The following is a 24,916-nucleotide window of genomic DNA, read 5'->3' on the forward strand; positions in this document are numbered from 1 at the left end:
TATCTCTCTTGCATGTTCAGATGCTCTTCTGCTCCTTCTCATGCTCTCTGTCTCTCTCTCTCACACACACACACACACACACACACACACACACACACACACACACACACACAATCAATCAATCAGTCACTGCTGCCCCTTTGTCCTGTCGCTCCACCTGTCTCCTGCTGCAGTTTCCCTGTGGACCCAATCAGTAGCGAACACTCGAAGACAGATTATGGCCTTAAGCGACGCTCGATAGGAAGACGGGAAGAGAGCAGGGATGGAAGGGATGACAGGGAATGAGGCTAAGTGGAAAGAGGATGAGTACATGTGGGAGGATGAAGGTCTGGGAACTGGGATGTGATATTTAAGTAGGGGAGAGATGAGGGAAGGTGAGAAAGTGATGAATAAACTGGGGCGGATTCCTGTAAAATTGTTGTAGGAAGGGGGAGAGAACGAGAGGAAAATAGAAATGAGGGAAGAACGCAGATGGTCTAAAGCCTTGTGATGCCAAAGAGTTGGACTGGCGGATAACCGTATCCTGTAGCACTACCAGTATTATAGAGGCCATGCAGCCATTAAAACTCAATGGTTCATAGAATGCTTCACTAATATAGTATTGTATTCCTCTAACATCGTCAGACTTATAATGGAGTTAAAGAAAACATCACAACTGATGTTGCAGAACCAGAGATGTCATCATGAACGAATTTCACTACCATCTACCCCCCTTGTGCTTTTTTTTACGTACAGGTGGACATTTTTGGTTCAGCGATCCTACTCCAGGAAAGGTGGGAAGGTCACCAAAAAGATTAGCAATCTTCCTCTCGAAGCTTTGCCACATTTTATGAATTAGTTGATCAACAGAAAATTGTATCAGTCATTATCTAGTGTGATAATTGACAAATAGTAATTTTCCCAGCAGAAACTGTATTTGTGTTTGTTTTTTATTCTTATAAAACTGATTTATTTATTCATTTATTTATTTTAATTTTTTTGGGCTGTTAGGACCAAATATTTTATGAGCGCATTCTGACCAAGATCAAATTTTGTGGGTTTAGCACAACTTCTACCCCCATGTCCAATGCTAATTTTGGAAAACAGGATAACTAATGGATCAGGCAATCTGACATTCATGATCCAAAAGAACATTGACATGTTCACCCATCATAATTCCCTCAAGAGAAATGTAACCTTAATATTAAACAGTCTGGAGTCTCACTTCCCTGACATTTAAAGACCAAGTGAGTAACAAGGGGGGGAAAAAATGCCATAATGTTTAAGAATGAGGATAATGAATCTGATTTCTTGTCATGGACTGAAGGACAGAGAGATGACTGATCAACTGACATCGCCATCTTTTTCCTCAGTCAAGTAGGATACAAGAGGAGAAGTGAGATGAAAATGAAGAACGGTATTCGCATGATGTGCCTTTAAACAGATGCATCAATGTGTGTCTGTGCGTGCGAGTCCACGTGTGCCTTCACCTGGGAGGTGACAGTGAATGTGGATTTTTTGACATTTTAGTTATACTGACATTAAAGACTTGTCTGACATTTAAATTTCACATTGATTTTCGAGACCGCTCACTCGTTGCCGTACGATAAGACTGATCACCCTCCTCGATGTGTGCGCTCGCTCTCGCATGCTTCAGACTAATTTTGTATTCTTCAAGAGGGCCGCTTCAGATGCATGAGTGTCCGCATGTGAGGGATTTTACTGCCTGTGTCCGTTCACCTTAGCTTCTTGTGTTGTATTTGACTGTGTGGTAGCAGTCATTTTAAATCCCTGTGTGGAGAACATACCAGTGAAGAAGTGATATCCACACCTCTTGTTGTGCTGGATCCTGCAAAGCCTCCCTAAATTCCCCAGTTTCATCTAGAAGCATCCTAGTAGAGGAAGAAAAGACAATATTTGCTCACTTGCAAGGTCAAGAATGAGGACAATACCTGCAGGGCTCGAGCAGAGCAGCCTCAGATCAAGCAGAAGTGATGTAGAACGTGACAGCATGAACAGGTTCAGGGAATGTGGTATACACTATTAATTGTGAGGGGTAAAGAGAGCCATGAGTGGAGTGGGATGTTAAGTGGTGACATTCAGAATGTCACGCTCAGTGTGCCGCTGCTGGACTACAGATCACTGCTGGTTTATAAATGCAATTAGTGCCAAAGCTACTTGAGCTGGTGATTTAAGTTTGCGGTTGTTTAACGAGACCTGAAGCCCCATGTTCTGAACACGGACATGGATCATTGTAAAAAAATGTGCAGCGCTGCCCACTGATGACCCTCTGGTGGTGAATCAATTCAAACAGCCTCGATCTTAGAGGTAATGAGTGTTTCAATGTCTGGGATTTATTCCTCCACTGATACTATACTTCTGAAAGGTGCTAATTTGTCTTTTTTTCTTTTTTCTTTCTAGTTTTATAGACCTGGCTTATTAGATGTAGGTCAAATAAATCAAATACTTCACATAGCCTGTTGAAAATTAAACAGTGGCATACAACCAGCTTTTATATCATGTGATTCAATACCCATACAGTATGCTCATTGATTTTTTTTTTTATTGGTGCTTGCTTTGGTCGATTTTTCTGTTGTTACCCTTGAGCAATAACTAAAATGTAGCGACACATTTTGCAGTGTCAGCCTCTATTAGAGGATATAGCCTGCTAGTCTTTACCAGAGAGCTGTCCACTGCATTTTATTTCGATCACATGCTACTCAAAAGAGGAAGGAATAAAAAGAGGATGCGCTGATCAAGAAACCAACAGATACTAAACATGACTGGCTTTGTTGCTTTCTGTGTCCACTCATCTGAGAGGCAGTCCTGTAGTATTTTACCTGTGCAGATGATTCATACCTTATGTAGACATAAGAGAAGTTCAAAAGAAACCTATGTCATTTAATTGTGAGAGAAAATGGAGCCAACACAAATGAGTCATACGATCTTATCTGTCCCTAAAAATGTGGAAGGAGACGTGAGCACAATGACTATGACACCCAACAGAAAATAGAGGATGGGTAGGAAGGGATGCCTGTGCAACAAAAATAACAAAAACCTTTATCCTCTATTTCTTTCCCTTCGTTATGGGTAAAGGTATTTTACCAGGTGTCATTTCATTGCATTGTTGCATCAGCAGTTACAGTCTTCTCCTGCTACGCTCCAAATATCCAACCAGATGGCACCACTGAAATGTTGACAGACTGTGAATGCTGCAGAAAGGTATCCTCTCAATATTTTCCATGATCATTTTAATATGATGATGCATATAATTATGTCGGCAGTGAAAACACATGATCATGAGAAGATCTTTTTTTTTTTTTTTTGTCATATCAGTATGTTACCTTCTGTTACGTTCCGTGTTGTGCTTGAAATAAACACACTTAAGTCTTTGTCCTGCATTGTTGTCATTGACACTTGGCTGTGATTTGAGACTGAGCAGTCTCAGGTTTTCTCCAGCAGTTGGACTGCAGTGGTCACAATAGGAGTCTCTTTGCAGGACAGACTACTCGGTCATTTTAATGGTGGCGTTGCCTTTGAGCCAGAAACCCTCCTCCTCTGACAGCTCCGTGGTGGCATCATTGAAGGATGACAGCACACTGTGGCACTCACCTGTATTATTCCTATATGCTCAGGGGGACAGTGTTAGTAGTCACACCAGGGCTGAGCCAGTGGCTTTATTGGCTTAAAAAGTGTCCTCAGTATGTTGAAGAAGGATTAGTTGGCTGTTATCATCAGACTTGTTCTTCTACCGCAAGCACATGTTTTTACTCAGAGATTGCATTGGGCAAGGCAGGAGAAGGAGAGGGTGCGATGGACTGTTTATCCTTAGGGGGAAATATTTCTGTCAAAGCAAATACATACAAATGCTTATTAGAATAGAATTATAATTGCTTCATTAGCTGATGAAGCAAATTAAGCAGGAACAATTCTGTGAAGGGATTAATCATTTTAGTAACCTTTTTAGCAAAAAGGCCTAAAATTCACAAGTTCCAGCTTCAGACTTAAATATTTGCTGTATTTTAGTCTCCTGTGGTAGTAAACTGAATCTTTTTTAGTTTTAGACTGTTGGCCAAACAAAACAAGCCATTTAGATATGTAATCTTCTACTCTGATTTTACTATTCTATAGAACAAAATTCTATAGACATTTATGAAGAATCAGACATTTCATAGACCAAATGGTTGGCAGACTGACTAATACTTAGTAATCTTATCAAAGTAAATGATATTTGCTACCCTTAAGGATTATAATGTTAATAAAACAAATACAGTATCTTTACTGCTTATCTGATTAAGAAAAACAAAAATGATCAAAAAATCAGTGCATGTACAATGCCGGTTTCATATTTGTAGGAGCATCTGTCATTATGCATGTGACTTTTGTTATTGATCATCCAGTGAAAATGTTGAACATTTCCTCCACTTTATCCAAGCACACATACACATTCAGTGCTGGACGTCGATGTGCCTTTTGGGGGCAACATAATTATGGTCCAGTTTGTGCACACACTGCCTGAACCCCTCAACCTTTAACTGTAATTCTGTAGCCAGATATTATCACTGTAGTCTCCTTTCTCTATATTTAGCTCAAAATAAAAGCATTCTTCTTCCATTTACTAGCAACTGTGACCATCACACCATTATCGCCGCTGAAAGTAAAAGAGATCAGCCATTACTCGGCCACTGGCTCGGCTGGTTTTTGGCTGAAAATGTAAAATATTATAAATCTTTCTTTTCCAGCCTGCTAATAAGAATGTGCCCAGATGTGATGTTTGTAGGAAAGCGGTCTGCTACAGTCATAATACCACAAATTTGATCAAACATAATCACGACTAAGAACACACAAAGCTGCTCTCTTGTGCAGGTCACTCATGAAAAAGAGATTCTCTTTTTTTCTTGTTCTTTTTCTTTCTCTCTCCACCTCATTGAGATATTTACATGGTTAGATAAAGGATTAAGAAATAATAATCAGGATTGTGTGAGGATGTTCTGTAATCATCTGTCCGCAAGTTTGGTTTGACATTTACTGAATACGGCAGAAGTGTATGTCAACTAACTGAAATCGTCCCATTACTTGATTTTACTTTTGTGTCTGCTCTGCGGTTCCAAGTATTTATCAATTAAAACTATTATTTACATATATCTATGTGTGCCTCATTAATGGAAAATGATCAGCCTCGTCAATCTTTGACTACTTTCCTCCGCTCTAGTCGCTCTCTCAAGCATTTTATGAACAATCTTCAATTTAAAATGACATATTGTCGACCAAAGTGTTTGGTTATTGTTTTTTTCAATGCGGAGAATTCACTCCATGTAAGGGAAACGAGGTAGTTTCTGAGTCTGCCTCACATATGCTTGCACCTGATGTGAGTTCAACTTGTAGAGCTTGGGTTGGCACTTTTTATCTTGCAGTCAAACAGCATACATTAATTTCAGCTTGTTTAATTGCCTTGTTTGGCTGTCACATGAAGCATAGAGAAAATAGACAACTACAACACTACACTCAGATCGTTTATTTAATACCTGCAGCTTTGGGTAAATTCCTAAGACGAAACAGCTTGCTGGCATCATTGTTATGTCGCATGTACTCACTCAAGTATGGATATATATATATAGTCTAACTTAAGCCCTGTCTGTGTCCAATGAAGGAATAACTAGCAGCAATGTGAGAACTAGAAAAAAACACCACTCATTTGCACCTAAAATACTAACAGACTAAAATAGGCCGATTTAATTGAAAAGTTGCATGTGTTTTACATATTGTGTATCTATATTTGAATTTAAAACATGATCTTTCATGAAATCTCATATAGCTTTAATCTTTTTCTTTCATTGCATGGTACAAGTGAACACCACTGTGTCATGGTGACATTGACATTCATTAACATCCTGGGATTTACTATTTCATCAAAGTTATGTCAAATATTTGTATTTTCTTTCAGAACTAAACGACTCCAAACAGCTTTAAATGTGTCTATAGTATCCTCAAAAACCTCTCTAGGACACAGTCAAAGCCATGGAAAACTGCAAACAATGTCCTTCACATAAGTTCAGTTAAATTTTAATTTTTCTTCATTTTACCCAGTTTTCAAATGAAAACTGCCAATAATACACTGACTGAATTTCCTGAGGCAGTTTTTGTGACATACTTAACAAAATGGTCTCTTGGATATGTGCCACAGATTAAAAATAAGTCTTACAAATGTCCCCAATCCTAAACCTATATTTCATTTGCTGTTGGTGTGTTGAGTTTTAAGAATATCCCATGTGGTTAGATTTGGAGCTGGGCATTGAGAGGATTTCATTTTATCAGTTCAGTTCTATACTAATGCATTTGCAAATCCTTATTCGATAAATCGATGGGTTTAATAGTCATCTTCCAAACCAAGTGAATTTGATCTGCCCTACACTAAGAGGTCACACAAGTAGCACAATGGTAAAAGGTCTCTCAACCACAGTAGAAGAACAAAACTGATGCAGTATTGATAGTGACTGCAGTTTAGGATAATTATTCATGTTGCAGCAGAATTGTCTCCCCCTAACACTGAATGCCACAATACCCATACTGGACCAACATTTACAATTACATTATCATGTTTTTTTTTTTTTTTTTATTGCTTTTGCTCAAATTAAGTTCCTTATGCACTCTGTGCTTAAAATGAAAGATAAAGTCAGTAATTTGAAGAATTATCACGGGATGTGTCCTTTTTTATAGAATACCAATTCCTGGAAACACCATGTGTATATTAGTCATGTGGATGATAGCACATAAAACAAAATTAAATAGTAGGACTATTTACCCTGCAGTCCTCTCCTCCTCTACACTCTGTCTCTTTCCTTGTATTCTTCCTGCTTTCCTGTTTCTTATCTGATGACATTTGGTTTTGTTACTGTGTGTGGTGTTGTGCATGTGCATGCTACTTCATTTCCATAAAACAAAATTAAATAGTAGGACTATTTACCCTGCAGTCCTCTCCTCCTCTACACTCTGTCTCTTTCCTTGTATTCTTCCTGCTTTCATGTTTCTTATCTGATGACATTTGGTTTTGTTACTGTGTGTGGTGTTGTGCATGTGCATGCTACTTCATTTCCATGTCAGTGTGACAGGGATAAAGCTGAGGTGTGTTGGACCAGCTCTAATAAGAGGGGCACGGTGAAATGTGGATCATAGGCTTTAGCAAATTGTATCATTGCTATTCAGGCAACCAACAAAGCCCAAAGTGGCTGACCCATGACTGAACAAAAATACATACATGTCTATAAATACTGTCAAGTACATAACATGGCAACGCAACGCAACACATCCAAGCCATCCAAACATGACTGAAGAATATGTAGAATTACCGTCTTGCAGTTGTTTGCCTCCAAAAACAATTTTAGTGGTAGTTCACATCCATATCTGGCCAAGCTTATATGGCACATGTAATTAAAACTTTGAAGAAATCCTGATGTGTTCACATGTTTGGATAATAAAGATGACTGACAGTAGACAAAGCATCAAATGTGGATGTTGCTGCAAAGAAGCTAAATTCTAAAACGCTTCACACGCATCTTCAATCCTAACAGCACAGCAGATTTATACAATCACTACAGTTCCTAGATGGACACCCAGGAGTAGTGTCACCAATTCAGTATCTGATATAATTTGGAATATGGTCACAATCTTGCTTTCTGCTTCTGAGTTATGGTGTTGCATAATAGACAGAAAAGTGTTTTTGCACAACACAATGATGTCTCCGTGAAGCTGATCTTTGACTTTTTGGATATAAAATGTCATAACTTTATCATTTTGTGTGTGATCTTGAACTTTGACAAACCCAAATCTCAACAGTTTATCGTTGTGGCCAAGTCAACTTTTGTGACAAATTTGAATAAGTTCCAGCCAAGCTTTCCTGAGATATTGCATTCATAAGAATGGGTCATTGCTAGGTGACAGTGACCTTGACATCTAACCCCCAAAATGTAATGAGTATATAAGTGAACATGTGAGCCAAGTATGAAGAAATTCTGACAACCTGAACACGTGATAGCCCCGGCAATTGCCGGCACAGGCATAAAGGCACATGAGAAAAATACTTTGAAAAACACAAAACAGTTCATATAAATTCACTTGCATTTAGGGTTTAGTTGTAGTACAATATAGTCCAGGCTAATTAAAATTTGGCCTAAGCTTGGTTGCTCTGTTTGTTCACGTATAATGACTCCTCTAAGTCATTCAAGTGTGAATAAGTAAAAGCAACTGGACTTATTAGCCAAGCATGTGTTGTGACTTTAGAAATGAAGTTTGTTCAGATATTCATTTTCCCCAGAATATGTATCCTCGCTGATCCCTTGACTTTTCCTCAAATGTCAGTTTTAGAATTTTATGGATTTTAGTCAAATATCTTTTCAACGCTATGGTATAAAGGATTTTGATTTTGCCTCTGGTGCCATCATGGGGTCTAACTTCAAGTTTTGTCCAATACTTTGGTTTATGACTGAATACATGCAAAAATAATGACATCCACATCATCCTCAATTTTGTGTTTAGTGTTGGTTAAGACAATACAATTTGATACTTTAGTGGTTTAACTTTGTAATCATGGGAAACATACCTGGTGTAAAGCAAGTGGACTCGATGGCGGAGATGACCCCTACTGAACTGTTTCTACTTTGACCAAAAATCAGCAAAACATGGAGAAAAATGTCTGTACTCTGTGGGCGCAGATGCACAGGGAAAACTAATAGGAAACAAACCCAGACAGGCTCTCGGACATAGATTATGTTTGTATGAGTCATTTCCAGTTATTTGGTTAACCAAACTGGTTTTCTGATTGGGGAAAACAATGGAGTCATCTATTGTGTTCTGCTTGTTCGATTTTTTTTTTTTTTCCCTCCATCTTTCTCTCTGATGGCACTCAACAACACCACCACCACCTTCTGTCTCAATCCTCCATTCATTCAAGGACCAGTGAAAGAATTCGACTGCATGACCTCCTTAACTAGCTCTTAATGAGCGGTAGATATACTTCATTCTTTCACCAACCTCCAAAATGCTAATCAGTGACTATCTTTTATTTAAAACAAATTCTCAATTGAAAGGGTTACAATTTCAAAAAGTAAAGTACTAAAACATTGGTTTTATTATTACCACTGTTGCAATTTAATCTAAGGTAACAATGACTTTCAATTAAATTATGATGATTTTTTTTTCAATTGATTGTTGTCTATGAATCATAAAAAAAAAGGAGTGAAGACATTTATATTATAACTGCTAAACACCAAGTTCACAATCTCAAATGTGTTTGTTTTTTTCTTCAGTCTATTGTCCAAAACTAAATATTGATTTTGTCCAACACAAAAACTGCAACTTTTATCATTTGAAAAGCCAAAACTAGATTTTGTTTGTATTTTTCATTATTTTTGCTTTGAAGAATGTATGGAACATCCAAGTATTTGCCAGTTATTTTCCTGATAATAGACATTAAATTGACTGTTTCAGCCCCAACAGGGTCAGGGTTATGAAGATATAGGTACCACGTGCTTTCTAGTAATTCTTGTAGATAATTAGAATAAATTGACACATCACTTTAAGTCACCCATGAGCCACACAGTCAGAGAAACAAAAAGTAGCTACCACAGGAGGTGGTGTGACAAAATGGAGTGGTCTGACCAAAGAGTGACATCTAGTGGTGAGAAAGAGAGAAGGTACTTTTATACAGTGGTGTTACATGATTACCAGCTGCACAGTTGATACGTTAACTTCACGTGTAAAGTACAGATTTTATGAATTGTTTTATAGTTCAGTGCAGTGTCAGCTGTTTCAAGGACTTGAGGGTTATGACACATTATGACTTTGTCAAGAATATATAAGGTTACACTGTGAAAATGAGTACATTTTGTTTTCCAAAAGTAGGAAACATTAAAATCCTTGAGAAAGGCCTTTCTTTGTAAATCCAGTGAGGGACCCGAATGGTGTAAATACAAGTGATGCATAGCTTTTCAAGATGTTCTTTAAGGTCAGTGCGGTTCTAATCTTGTCCCGTCATATCAAAATACAACACTTGATATACTGTTCTAAGTTATAGACGGTTACATTTACAGGTTACTCTTCAACATTACAATAGCGTGTTTTCAGACATCTGACCTGACCTTAAATGTAAATCTTTGCCTGCCATAAACTAGATTCAATCCTTCACACTTCCTGCCATGTACAAAGAGCTCTCTGTTTCAGCTTGATGGCGAATTATTCTCCAATCGCTCTCTTGGCCAGGCTTTAGGATTTCAGTCTCAACTCATTAGCAGGTTTGGCCTGAGAACCAGGATTTACAAATCCTTCTAGCACTGAATTGGCTCTGGGGCCAGGTCAACTACGTCACCCAGAATCCCCAGTGGTGGCCATTACTCAAAACTATTCATACAACATAGACGGCGAGCAGAATGGGAAAATGATTTCAACATTGCCGAGAGGGAACAGCTGCGGCGTTCTGCTGCTGGACGATGACAGATTTCCTTCTCACTCTTCCTCTTACTCAGTCCCTTTCATTTCACTCTCTCCTGTCCTTTTTTTCCCCTTTTGTTTTGTTTTTCTTTCGTCTTCTTGTCTTTTACCTGATTTTCTGGGGCCTTTCTTCCAATCATTCTCTCTCTATGTATCTTAGTTTTTATTCCAACCTCTGAGCACCCACTTTACACACACACACACACACACACACACACACACACACACACACACACACACACACACACACACACACACACACACACACACAACTCTGAAAATACATTACCAAGAATATCAGTGAGGAATTTGAATGGGGCCTTTTTTTTTTTTACATTTCAGCTTTAAAAAAAAAATACGAACGTGCTGTTCGCGAACAATGTGCAACTGTGTGTTTCTCCGTGCGCATGTATGCGAGTGTATTTACACTGGTTGTGTCCAAATGTCACCACAAGAGCGGATATGCAGAGGTTAAACTGTAAAGCTGTCATTTGTGAGAAAGAATTAAAGAAGTGTCGTTTTTTTATTTTTTTTTATTTAAGGTCGGAAAATCCGCGTTTAGGTTGAGCTGTCAGCTGTTGGAGATTAGTATGTGTGTCTGTCAAGTTACTGCATCTCTAAACAACCGCAGAAACGTGGAAATCGATGCCGAGAGACGGAGAAGCCCGGAGATTAAATGACCTGTGGCATTCATGGAAAAAACAAACTGGGAGGTTGTAGAAAACCTAAAAGCACAACTACAGTAGCTGTGTTGTGTGCTTGAACGTACACTCAAGACAAGTAAATACACAAACTCACGACACTAAAACCACCATTTAGGGTATAAATTTGAGAGCATACCTCTTCCCCTCTTGGCCTGCGTTTGTGTGAATGTGCATGTCAGTTTGTGAACATGCTTGCTTGTGCATGTACTTTCTTGGAGTGTGTCTGCATGTGTGTGTTAGTGGAGCCACATCTGGAAACAATAGAGTGGTAGATGCTGTCACTTTCCCTTTACCTCAGGCTTTTGAGTGTGTTCTTAAACAAACACTCAATTCACTCACAGTAAATTACAGGAAGGCAATCTGAGCTGCAGACTTAGATATTTGGACTCTGTCTTTGTTGACACACACACACACACACACACACACACACACACACACACACACACACACACACACACACACACAAACATGCCCAGAATTAATCAGTTTCTCCAGATGCAATTTTATCGTTGCACTGGTAAATTACAGCCTAACTTGTATTCGGTGTAATTGCAAAACCAAATTACATCTAATTTTGAAGTGAGAGTTGGTGTGTGCTTCTGCAAATGTTTCTGTGTGACCTCTAATTTTGTCTGTGTGTGCGTGTAATGTGTGGGTTGCGACTTCGTAGCTGATGAGATGGGATTGATGTCACAGAAATGTTTACACAGTATAATCACCGTGTTTCCACTGTGGATTCAAAACAAATTTTGTGGTTATAGAGCATTTCTTATCCTAACCCAGAGTAACTGGTAAAATGAAATGTGAAAGAGATCCAAACAGAGACACTGCTGTGTGGACTTGTCGAGCTAACAGGCTGCGAACAGTTGTTTGAACGCACTTGAGGCTGATCAAGAAATACAACTTAATTAGTCTCATAGACAAGAGGTGGCAGCATTGTTCAACCCAGTAAGTGAACACAGCTCTGAGGATGTGCAAAGACGTTTTACTGCCTGCACCCAGAACCGAACTTTCATTCATTTGTTCATTCATGCTGATCTTAACTTACCTGAAAGGTCTTTTTGAAAATGACTAATACATGACACAGTGATGCTTATTTCACCTTAAATCGGCTGCTCTGAATATATGACATTGTGTTATTGTACATGTTGATTCGATTCCAAAGTGACAAATTTTGCTGATCGATCAAATAAATAAAATCAAAACATTCTCTAGTTAAAGCTTTTCAGATGTGACAATTTACTTCTTTCTTATTTAATAAATAATCTTTGGGGGCTAAACAAGACATTCAGAGATCTTACCTCGGGTTTAAATGGTATTTTATACTATTTTCTGATGTTCTATAGACCTAAAGAATAATCATTGAACAATTAACTAAAAAAGATGAAAATAATCATTTAGCTTTAGCCCTGCTTTGCCACACTCTCTCACACACACACACACACACACACACACACACACACACACACACACAAACATGCACATATGTAAAGTACATAAACAAACGTATAACTGCACCTACATATTGGAAACCAAAAAGTTTTTATTCATCTTCTGATACAAAAGTGTTTTTAAATAACAAAAAGTTTTAAAATTTGTCACTTTTTTTTACAAGGATAAATTAGCAATTTCTTTATAATACACTGATGACATTGTCAAGACAATACGTTTTCTACACAAGGGAGCAGTGGAGACCATGAAGGCTGCAATCAGTGTTGGTGAACTGACCCCAGCAATGATTCCTATCTGGGTTTCTCAAAAGCATTTACAAATCTGCATCACCAGTGGTTCTCAGCCTTCACTCTGCGTGGCACAAACACTCACTGGGTTTCAAGGCACATTTTGTTGATTGTTTGGAAATGTCACCTGAAGCTCAGTGTGGTCATACAAGAGGAGAAAGCCAAAACATTAAGACAACTTAAGAGGGGAAACTACATTAGCTCAGAGGGGAGGTGGTCAGAGGTTAATTTAATTCACTTAAAGTGAATGTAATGTTTGTTTGACTTTGGAAATGTAATAAGTGTGCCAAGGTATGCTGGGTTAAGAAACCGTGGGTTTTTTTCTCGGGGTTCTAGGTTTCACAAAAAAAAAAAAAAAAAACCAAAAGTACATCTGAATTCAAAAAGGCTTGTGTATAACATATTTCAGAGAAAAGGCAGCTCCAAAATGATTTTCAGTCCCTTTCTAAACATGAAGCTAAAAACGAGATGTGACAGGCTGTTTGAGACACTCTCTGGTTACAGAGGACACATGGAAGGACAAAGCTCTGCGTCATTCAAGCTCTTATACATTCCAATAGCCCAAAACCAGAGTATTCATTATTCTACTCAGATATAGAAGGCGTAATCTGACACACCACATGTATTACACGGACAAAACATCACAGAAACGCAAGAGCTTTGGGAGATAGATTGTCAGGCAAATATACGGTACACAGGAGCAGTCTCAGAATTTGGTGAATGCAGCAGTAAGACGGGATGAGTCACGACCGGAAACTTCTTCAAAGCCAACGGTTAGAGACAATTAATTTAAATCTTTTCTCTTTCATTTGTGAAATTTTAAAAACGTAATATACAACAAAAAAAATCTCTTCCAGGTAGGACTTGATTGTCTGAGAAATGAGCCGTGATGTATCAGACAAGGTTGAAAAGACACAGGCTGGCAGGGGACAACGGAGAGCATCAGACAGACACGAAAACTAGCGCTGATTTTAGTGTGCTGCTTCTGTGATGGCCTGAGTGGGAATAAAATACATATACATGCGGACAACTAAAGTTTGATAGTTATGCTCTGATATTATTGGTGTTTGTTTTACTCCTGATGAGGTCATAGATGAGCTGGTGGAGGACGTTTGTGGAAACCAGTGCATATGTGCGTTTACAGTACTGTGCAAAAGTTTCAGGCACGTTTGGTGTTCAGATTCATTTCCATCACACAATATCAGCTTAGGTTAGTTTGTCTGAACAGTCAGGAATTCCTTCTGCAGCATGACAGTGACCCCAAACTAACTTCAATGACAAGAGCCCTGATCAACATCAGAGTCAGTCTGAGATTATATGAACAGACAGAAGTAACTGAGTCTAAATCCATAGATGAACCAACACCTGCCAAGTAATTTTAAAATAAACTGTTTAGTTTGTATAGTTTAGAGAATTGGTGCTGTTTTAAAGATGGACACCAAATGTTTTTGTTTTTGTTTTGTTTACTGCACTTTATATCAAGTGATAAATAAAAAAAACATTTGTGGCATTATTCTTTTTATCCTCACTTTACTTTTATATAAAAACTTTTTTCACAGTACTGGATGTGCACATGCGTGTGCCTGTGACAGCCCCTTGCTGCTTCAAAATGTGTATCTTGGCGAGTGATTGTCTAATAACTTCTAATTCTTTCACCTGCCTCGGCTCCAATGTTTGGAGAAGGGTAGAGAGAATAACTCAATTTCCTGGATTTCATGGTAACTCCAGAGCGTATACAGTACAGGGTTTCCACGAATACTGCACACATCATTGGAGGTTAGCTCGGTTTCTCATAGACTGCTGAAGTAAAACACGAAGACCTCAATTTCCCAGAAGCCTTAGCGCTTCCAAATTTTATGAGGCAATAAAAGGCACGGTTGGTACTCCCAGAATTCATTGCGACTACCTCAAACACAACAACCTCCCGTTCTGTTGTCTTAACAGTGGTCTTAACAGTGGTCGTAAGAACGGGATTATTTCGTCTGCAGTTTTCATAATGGCAACTAACCAAAACTCTCCCTGTTAAACGCTCTGCATGCATGAATGCTGCATAATGATTTGCTATCAGTCACCCCACTGCTGTCCCGACACTTCACATATTGTATAATTATAGTGCATTATAACAGCTTAGAGCTTATTTCCCAAAAATCCAGAGCAACAACATGACCTGCTCTTTTATATTGTACAATAAGAATAAAGTTCAAATGTGAACAAATTGCAAATATAAGGCAATATTCAAGATTTCCTTTACATTTGGTCTGCTATTTCATTGTCTAATTGTTCATTTTAACATAGAAGGGGCTCTCAAGGTGTCGGATGCTTTGGGGAAACTTCAGCTTCCATCTGTATATCTGCTCCAGTGTAAAAATTTTAAACTTCAAAAGACCCTAAAAAGACACAACGGCATCAGGGTTTACTGTATCCAGCAGGTTCAGTCTCTTGTGCTGGAGGCTCTGGAGAAAAGAGAGACAGAGAGGTAGACGTGGTGCTGTTCAGCTTAATTGCTGTTGTCGGGTCTGCATATTGGTGCATCTGTTCTGCCTTTTCCGTCTCTCTTTTTCCTTATTTGTTTTGCTTTCTCCACCTCGGGGCAAAGGAAGTGTAACAGAGGTAGAGAGGCTACTGTGGCTACTTATGTATTCAGTTCTCCTCATTTCTCTTTCGCCCCAGTTAGAGGCACAGAGTCAGGGACTATCCGGGAGCTTGTGAGATGCCGTTACATCCAGTGGCTTTTTTTGGAGAAAGTCCTGCTACGTGTCACATTTTTTATCTCCCTCTCCTCCCTTGAATCTCTGGCCTCTCCATCCTTCGTTTTGGCAGAGCGAGTTTCTGTACGTGGGAGAAAAGTGAGTAGAACTCCGTTCATGTCTGTTCTCTCTTTCTCTCTTTCTTTCTTTCTCCTCACACCACTGTCTCGTTGCCTTTCCCTGGTTTGATCCAGCCCTCGCCCGGTGCCCTCTTGCCGCCTCGGCTGGCCCTGCTGTCTCTGAGCAGGCGGGCAGAGCAGCGCTGCCAGGTGTGGAGAGTTTTTGCTGACCAGATCCACATGCCTGACGTAATGCCCACAAGCAGTGACATGAAGATTCGAAGCATCTCTGATGCCACATATGAGTCCCGCATGCTGGCCCTGAACTCCCCCCAGTGAGAGAGCTGGTAGAGGTAACAGCCGATGACCGTGGAAGCCGGAACAGTGTAAAGAACAGAAAACACTCCAATCTTCACCATTAAACGCTCCAGCTTGTCTGTTTTGGCTCCGTCCTTCTGCAGATTGGAGCGGATCTTGAAAAGAGCCACCAGGCCTGCACAGATGAACAGAGTGCCTGGAGGGCGGAAACGAAACAGCTGTCATGTAAGGACCATCGGATACAGAAAACGTCACGTTCGTGATAAAGCAATGAAAGAACTGACTGATTGTTGTTGTTGAAATAATGATCTGTGTATATGAAATATACATATAAGCACACTATTCTTAGTTGAATGTGGTAAAAATCCCATATAAATAGATACATGAATTGTATTACTGGGTTGTAATTACCTATGAGAAGATATGTGGCCAGTGGTGCCACAACAAAGCCCGTGAGTGCCTCCTGCTGCTGGTTGCCAACGTAACACAGCCCAGTCAGGTCATCTGCATCCACAAGTCTCATAATGAGGATGACGATGGTTTTCACAGCTGGGATGGCCCAGGCCGCGATGTGGAAGTAGGAACTGTGCATTTCAATGGCCTCGTGGCCCCACTTCAGTCCAGCAGCCAAGAACCATGTGAGGGTCAGGATCACCCACCTGCAGAAGGAAGCAAGAAAAGTGAGATAAGAGGAAAATCCTCCTTGTGACAATTTTTTGGTTGTCTTTCATGTGTGTCCAGGAAACAAGACATCGAGGCAAACCTTGGGCTACTGATTACTGGAAGACCTTCTCAAAACTTAGACTTTCATGTAACTATTTCATTGCCAATCAGAAGGATACGTACAGTACTCGGTTGTAATTAGATTATCATGACACCAGATAGTCATGAGTTGCATAAGTGAGGGTTATGATCATATTTTAGGAGAGAGAAATCCTTGGTCTGCTGCTTCTCCAAAGAGGAAGAGTGAGGAGGAACAGGAAACCATGTGCCAAGTGAAAAGGAAGAAAAAGAGCTGTGACAGCAGTGTTTCCACTGCAACCTCAGGGCAGCACATATCTGAAAAGTGGCACTTTTACCTTTTGTATGTGTGGAAACTAATCCAACTAGTCCAGAGGTTATGAGACAGGAAAGTTGATTTTAAAGAAAACAGGATGCAAGTCTCATGTTCCAATTGTTCCAGCAAAGGCCATTAACTACAACAGATGACAATAGTCAAACTGAGACAAAGTGGTGAAGGGTTGACATGAGAATAAGGTGTGTGTCTCTTTGTGCTTACCAGAGTGAGGAGGCCATGCCAAAGAAATAGAGCAGGAGGAAGACTATGGCACAGCCGGTGCTCTTTAATCCTTCTTGTACGAGGATTGGCACCGCTGCAGCATCCAGGTCACAGGATACCCGCTCCCTCCCGAGAGTCAGTCGTACCTGCAAAATGACACAAAAGAACAAAAAGGGAAAGAATGCGCGGCTGAATTAATACCCGGAAAACGACAAAAACAAGCATCATCTTTTTTTCTTATTACAACCAGAACATTATTCAATTCTCTACTCACCAGGTAGGCAACACTGTACAGATTACAGCACATGGAGAGAAAGATGATGGGCCTTTCAGGATAGGAGAAACGCTGTGAGTCCAAGAGAAAGGTCAGGACCGTCAGAGTGGTCGACAGGAAGCACAGCACGGCCCACACCGCCATCCACGCGTCCGTGAAGACTTTGGCCCCTCGTCGGTAGAGCCCGCTGTCATAGCCACACTGGAGAGTGCAGCTCTCAGTCTGTTTCAGCCAGGTGTACTGGTCGGGTTCAGAACCAAGGGCCTGACACTCCTCCTGGTGGGGAGGAATGCGGACAGGCTGGTAGGGCTGGTCCTCATCCCCCGGACCCTCCATACACATGTGGTTGTGGTCGTTTTGAGGTGGAAAGAGGCTGCAGTTGAGCACCTGGAGAGGAAACATGATGGGGAAAGGCATTTTGGTTGCTCACTATGGCAGTAATGGATACTATTGACAGCATTTTCAACATACATTTTGACATAATACTTTGTTCTCGTATATCCTGTCCATTTTCTACGTCACTCTAACATATCCTGAAGTCATGTTTGTCGGTATATACAGGATGCTTTTATGATGATGATAGGACTCACCTCAGGCCATATGAAGCCAAACTCAATGAGCACTGGGAGGCATTTCTTCTTGACAGACAGACACATGCTGCCACATGGACCGATGGGGATGGGAACCTTGTCGGTGCACATGGGCACATAAACCGAGCAGAGGAAGAACTGGAGAAAAATGGACATAAAGAATTAGATTTTGCTCTTAGTATGTTTAACAAAAGTGTGCAAACTATGCATTCTGTGGGGAGAGTTTGTAGCATAAAGTAAAGAGTGACTCTAAAGCATGTATTGATAAATAAATTTTAAAAATTTAAAAAAAAATCATAAAAAGAGTGTAGATTGGCGTAGATTGTTGAATTATTATAAGAGATGTGGTGTGTATGTGTATATATACAAATAATAGGAAGAAACATACTGAGGAGTTATGTAAGAGGATCGAAACATAACCATATAGTAAAACCAATTTTAGTTTAGACACTGAAAGTGTAGAAAGAGAGTAACAGTTGTATGATATGTTGTGCTTCATTGACTTTGATCCGCTTGAGTTAAATCAAACTGTGAAGCAGGAGGTGAATTGTGTCGGCGGTGTCGTGCTTGTTAAAGCAGTGGAAACAGTGTTGGGAGCACCCTGTGGGCCAATCTTTCGGTATATTACAACAGGATTACAGCTGGTAGATGGCTACGCCCTGCACTCCCACACATGGCTCCTCCATCTACTTGCATATACCTCTCACCATCCTGCTGCTTTTCCCCCCACCTTAACTTTCAATACATTGCATCACCTCTTCTGTTGGTAGGGCTTTATTTTCCCTTCTAATAAGAAACTTCACAACTTGAGTGAAGACATCAGAGCCAACGCTAACGTGCTCCAAGGTTACACATACAACTCTGCATCTTTAAAAACAATCTGTGGATTTAACAACACTGAGGGCATGTGCCATGTAATGCTGCATAATCCCCCTAATCCAAGGCTCAGTTTTCTCTATCCCATGGCAATGGTTTTGAAATAGATATCATTGGTCATTGGTTATAAAGATAGTGAACTGTCTGAAATCACATTTGACTGTTGGAATGGTGATGAGAGAGAAAAGGTCCTCTGGGGTTACAGGAGGTAGCAATTTTAAGCGATTTCATGCATTTACAGTGAAATCTGTGCAAAGCCAAGAGTGTAAAATTGTGCAAGGCTCCCGATATGAAAATACATAGAAGCAGAAAGTACATCTCACTCAGCTACCTTGAGATAAAGGGAACAAACATACGCTCCAGGCCTTTGGACTCTGTGATAGCTCAAAAGTGTGTTTGAGTCAAGAGTTAGCTGCTGTTTTTCATTTCAAAAATACAAAAAAAATTATGTATTGGGTCATAAATGTTATAGGCCTGCAGCTTTGATCCAGCGATAGTTAAATTCCCAGCTTGAAATCAGCCCTTGAATGGAGCCCAAATGAAACCCGAATCCAAGATGGTGTCAAGGCTGGGAAATAAATAAACGGAAATGTTATACTACTCTTACTGTCTGTGAGCATTAATTTACAAGGTAAAAGTTGTGCACCTGTACACCACATTATGTTTGACATAAAAAAAAAAAAAAAAACAATACAACTACAACAAATAAATGTAATCACTGAGCTACTGTTCAGTTCCACACCTAGAGGCCAATAACGTGAGCAAAAAGACGACTTGTTACAGACTGTGAGGAACTATGTAACGTCAAAATCAGTTGTCTGAGTCACAGAGAACTTCCTTTAAAGTCAGTGTGTCACACTGTTCTCTGATCAATATCTGGATTGCAGTGCAGCTTTATCTCTGCAAACTGAGCAGACTGCCTGATCTGGAGGCAGTATTAAGTTTCTCACCACAAATAAATAATCTTTGTTTCAGAGATTTACTATAGGCAAGTTGTCCTGAGTAATTTGTGACCTGATGAAATTAAATCAGCATTTAAAAATGAACAAAGTTGACCTGTGTACGGTTGTGTGGGTCGCTTTTATGTGCCGGCTCTTCATCAAAGTTTATAGAGGCAGATGATATTGAATTTCATGCTGTACAATTTCAGAAATTTCACACAGTGAGTTATACATACTCGACCAGTGACAAAAAAATGTAACACACACTGGGTGTTTTCCCCGACCGTTGGTAACCTGAGTGCTGTCACTTCACTGCTAAAAGCTGCTCCGGTTACAAGTCAGGAAGCCTCCCATTAGAGCAAATGTTAGGCGATAGGATCCTCTTTCCCCCTCTTTAGTGTGTGTGTGTGTGTGTGTGTGTGTGTGTGTGTGTGTGTGTGTGTGTGTGTGTGTGTGTGTGTGTGTGTGTGTGTGTGTGTGTGTGTGTGTGTGAGAGAGAGAGAGAGAGAGAGAGAGAGAGAGAGAGAGAGAGATGTCAGCTAAACTTACAGGACAATTTACAACTGGAGAACAGTTTGGTTTTTATGCTGCAGTTGCTCATCGTTCTATCTGGTTGTCTCACACATGTCTCTTAAGCACTGCATTAATTTATAATGTCAAAATATTTTTACCTCTTTTTTCAAACAGCTGCACACACACCAATAATTCACTGTATCTATAATATATATATATATATATATATATATATATATATATATATATATATATATATATATATATATTTTTTTTAAATCACATACCACTCTGGACAAGATAGTGGACTTGCAAAGACAACTTCCTTAAAAGAATGACTGAGAAGAGCACTGGAGAAAGTGTTTTCCCGTCTGTAAAAGTAAACGCCATTAATCCACATTGTTTTCTGTCTCCGACAAAAAAACAAAACAAAAATCAAAAAAAAATCGTCTCTGTTGTTTCACCAGTCTTTCCAATTGTGGTCTAAAGTAAAATCGCAGAACCAATTTATTTTCTCTTACATGGTGCAGGAGTCAAACAAGCTGCATTTGTCCGGGGACACTGAGGGCACCATTGTTAACAGGAGGACAGTACAGCATATAGCACTGAAGATTCAGCTGTTGCTGTGTGGGGCATGAACTCCGAATGTCAACAGACAGAGGCGGCATTTTCAATGAAATTAGCATGACAGACTGACACAACAGGAAGGAGGGAGGGAAGGCAGGGAGCCCTTCACTTATTTTAACTCTCCATGGGAATCAACCTATATATTCTGCTCCTCATTATCACTGGCACCATCAGTCTGAACAGCTCACTGAATAGTCCCGTCTTTGCTAGTAGCTCCCTGTCATGTGCTCTGGGACCACACTGCTCCTCTGACTCTCTTTACGCACGCACACACACACACGCACGCACGCACGCACGCACACACACACACTAACAGATATAGCAGACTTTCTAGATCCAGCAGTGCTTTTTTTAGGACCGGGACCGCTGCTAAATTTGCGCATGTGCGTAACACCTTCAGTGTGTACTTTTAATAACATACCGGCTATTCTACTCTAATGTAATGCCGGTATGTGCTGGCTGCCTACCACACAGGTCCAGTTACCTTGAGTTGACTGGAGCAGCCGTACTGTATGAGCGGTGTGAACGTGGTCAGCTGCAGCTCTGCGTCCGACTGCAGCACGTTGCCGACCAGATTGGGCATCTTGGTGACGTTGTAACCGAGACCCTGGCACATGCTGATCCGGATCGGGTCGCAGGTCATTTCCTCCACCTCATCGCCGAAAGCCTCCACCACGCAGAGCGGACCGATCAATCCGGACAAGAGCAGCAAGGCTGCCCCGGTGAGCGACAACACCGTCCCGGGCATGGTCACCCTGATTAGTGAGCGGCTGCCCTCTGTAAATGTTGCCACCGTAATTATCTCCTTAACCACAGTTTGGTTAGGTCGCCCTGGAAACCGCAGCGCGTGTTTATAGTCCCGCAAAGGTGGAGCGCGTGTAGTCCCGTACGTTCACAGTATCCCACTCTGAGCCATTCAATGATTTCAAATATCCAGAAAGCAGCAGTGAAGCGTTGCGAGATCTGTGCGTAATTAAAAGCGTTTTCTCAATCAAAGTAATGTGTGCATCTGCCGTTAAAAAAAAAAATCCAACATTTTGATAAATCCTGAACGCCTTCTTGTGTTGGTTCCCGTTTGTAACTCCAACGCAGCGACGAGATGTATTGCAGGTCTGGTTTTGCGCCTACTGCCTGCAAGCTTCCAGCTCTAAACTTTATTGTGTCTGTGAGGAGAGACTATTTTCCCCGTCCAGGGAAGAGCCGACCAATCCATGCACGGGAGTTGGGTTTCCCTGACCAACCCCAGGCCAGGAGGGCGGGATCCAAGAGAAAAATAGACTTGGGAGTCTCATCTACACCCCTCACCCCCCCTGTTCTCTCTCCCCTTCTCCCCTCTCCTTCAGCATTTTACCTTTTCCTTTTTCATCCTTTTTGCCCTCCCCTCCCCTCCTTCTGCAAAGAAAATCAGTAACCATTCCCCAACTAATTCTGACAATATCCAGAACCTGTATTTACACCAGCTAATGTGGCTCGTGTTTATTTTCATTGGCTGTATTTTCAGAAAAATTCACATCTGAAAGAAGTGGATTATGCAGTGAGTATTTGTGTGTGGGAGTGTGTTTTTATTTTAAATTTAAAGTCCCTAATGGTCTTTTAAGGCCGCCTGGAACTTCACCACAGGTTCCACTCCCCTTCTCTAAAGGCCCGTCAGCTCTAAGTGCTCGTGACATTGTAATTGAAAGTAGGGCCTTAAGTGATGCTGAAGCATTGGAAATCTGTTTTGCATTGCAATGAATGCTCATACTGGACAGGTTTTGTTTGCCGGTGACACCCTGGGAGAAGGTTTCTTTTTCACAGCATGAAACTTGCAGTGAAGAGTGTTGTTTTGGCTTTTCAGTGTTGTAAGTGGACTTGGGTGAGAAAGTACTTGATTTTGTTGCAAATATTTTGGGAGGAAGACAGCTAAAGGAACACTTGATTTGTGTTTTCCTCCATGTAATTTGTACAATTCTGAGACTCTTAAAACATCTGCCAGGTGTAATCAGACTCAACTGAAGAACTCCACGCAATACAAATACCTGAACCCATATTTAGATGTTACTTTGCCCGAGTTTCAAATGAGATGCGGTCTCAGACCAACAGAGAGACGCATGTGAAGAGATTCCTGTGTTTAATTACTTCTCTGTATCATTCTGAAATGATTCCATTTATCCAAACACCAAGCATCATTTACTAAAGTGTTTGACCTGTCGAAATCACTGAATATGCACTCCGTCATTCTCAGACATAGAAGTTCATCCCGACCCCAAAAATATGTGCCTATTTAATCTCAAACCCGATCTGTTATCTGCTGACACAAAGCAGACAGACATACCGAACCAATACAGAGGCAGACAGCAACATCGTTTCTATGTGACTTAATAGTGATTCTTCTTCTGTAATTAAAACCTAAAAATGGTCAAGAAAAAGTTGGCAAAGTTGGGTTGTAAAAATCAACTGAACTACAAATAATTTGGAGCAAGTACCCAGCCTTCTGTCTCCTGGCATGTTTCTATCAGGATTTTTTTTTTTTTTTTTTTTTTTTTTTTTTTTTTAATGGGAGTTGTTGTTGATAAGAGAGTTTTCTAAATGTTTCAAACATGAACACATCAGTTGGCCGGGCTCATTGTGCTGCTGTGTTCTCCCTCCAGGATTACACTGTGATGTTTAGGCAAATCCACTGTGACAATTGATTGGCAGCAGCAATGACCTATCCACCAAGCCACCCCCAACCCCCAACACGCAATCTTCTCTCAGCACACACTCTCATGCACATATTCACATACACACCATCCCCCCTCTGCTGCTCTTTGGCAGAAACTGGGGTCAAGACTTGAAGTAATTAGCACTGAGCTGAAACAATAGAGTGTGCCTTGGAGCTGATGGTTATCAGGGGAGTGGTGTCTGTGTGTGTGTGTGTGTGTGTGTGTGTGTGTGTGTGTGTGTGTGTGTGTGTGTGTGTGTGTGTGTGTGTGTGTGTGTGTGTGTGTGTGTGTGTGTGTGTGTGTGTGTGTGTGTGTGTGTGTGTGTGTGTGTGTGTGTGTGTGTGTGTGTGCGTGCGCACATGCATGACAAAGAAAGGAGTGAATGGATGGGAATGTGAAATGGAGAGAAATTGGGACCAAAGCTTGATTTAAGGACTTGTGAGTATTTTAAAATACCTGTGAAAGCAGTAGAAGCTGCAGCAGAACGCTTGCAGCCCACAGCCCACTCGGTCCCCTCTGTTTACTTTCACAGAAGAGTGTGAATAGCAGGGGTGAGCATGCAATGTGTTGGAATTGACAGACTAATGACCATCACGCTGAGTGCATAATGACCACAGTTACTCTTTAAGCCATACAACCTCTAAGTTCATAATAAGAGAACAGACTGTCTGCATTAACACTGGAACTGCTGAATTGACAATTTCCCGCTGAGCAAAGAGAAGTGAACGAATCTGTTTGTAGCTACATAACACACAGTTAAAGTCACACATGTACACATGTTAATAAAGCTGATACAGTGCATGGAACGCAGATGTTCTGTGCATCTGTTGCTGCTCACGATACATTATTTTTAGTACTTTGATAGTGGTTTTCTTGAATCCACATGGAGGGTATTTTTCTGGCCAGCCCACTTCTATGCACAGACCACTTTCTGACCAAACCAGCAATCAGCTGGAGAGGGAAAACAGGCTTTCAATATTTGGGTTAGCTCAAGCAAAACGTAAACATTTACATTGACTAGTTAATTGATGGTGACTGTATGGAAAACAGCCTTTGACCTCTGCAGAGGTGGGCCATGGACACTGTATATCCAAAATGTATTAA

The 24,916-nt window shown here is 40.5% G+C and overlaps 1 protein-coding gene across 1 annotated transcript; it reads right to left on the bottom strand.

Annotated features, from left to right (window-relative positions):
- Positions 1-12,699: 12,699 nt before the first annotated feature.
- Positions 12,700-22,233, bottom strand: fzd4 (frizzled class receptor 4). The gene is made up of 6 exons (XM_069688894.1): positions 21,613-22,233; positions 18,172-18,309; positions 17,582-17,968; positions 17,308-17,453; positions 16,440-16,687; positions 12,700-16,224 (listed from the first exon to the last, which is right to left on the bottom strand). Exons 1-6 carry the CDS (start codon positions 21,874-21,876, stop codon positions 15,806-15,808), a joined length of 1,602 nt encoding a protein of 533 aa, XP_069544995.1. The 5' UTR covers positions 21,877-22,233; the 3' UTR covers positions 12,700-15,805.
- Positions 22,234-24,916: the final 2,683 nt, after the last annotated feature.

The sequence above is a fragment of the Brachyistius frenatus genome, unplaced genomic scaffold (genome assembly GCF_029030835.1).
Source record: "Brachyistius frenatus isolate BFR_SWC_R1_liver_20210118 unplaced genomic scaffold, ASM2903083v1 Contig_1, whole genome shotgun sequence".
In the NCBI taxonomy this organism is placed as follows: domain Eukaryota; kingdom Metazoa; phylum Chordata; class Actinopteri; family Embiotocidae; genus Brachyistius; species Brachyistius frenatus.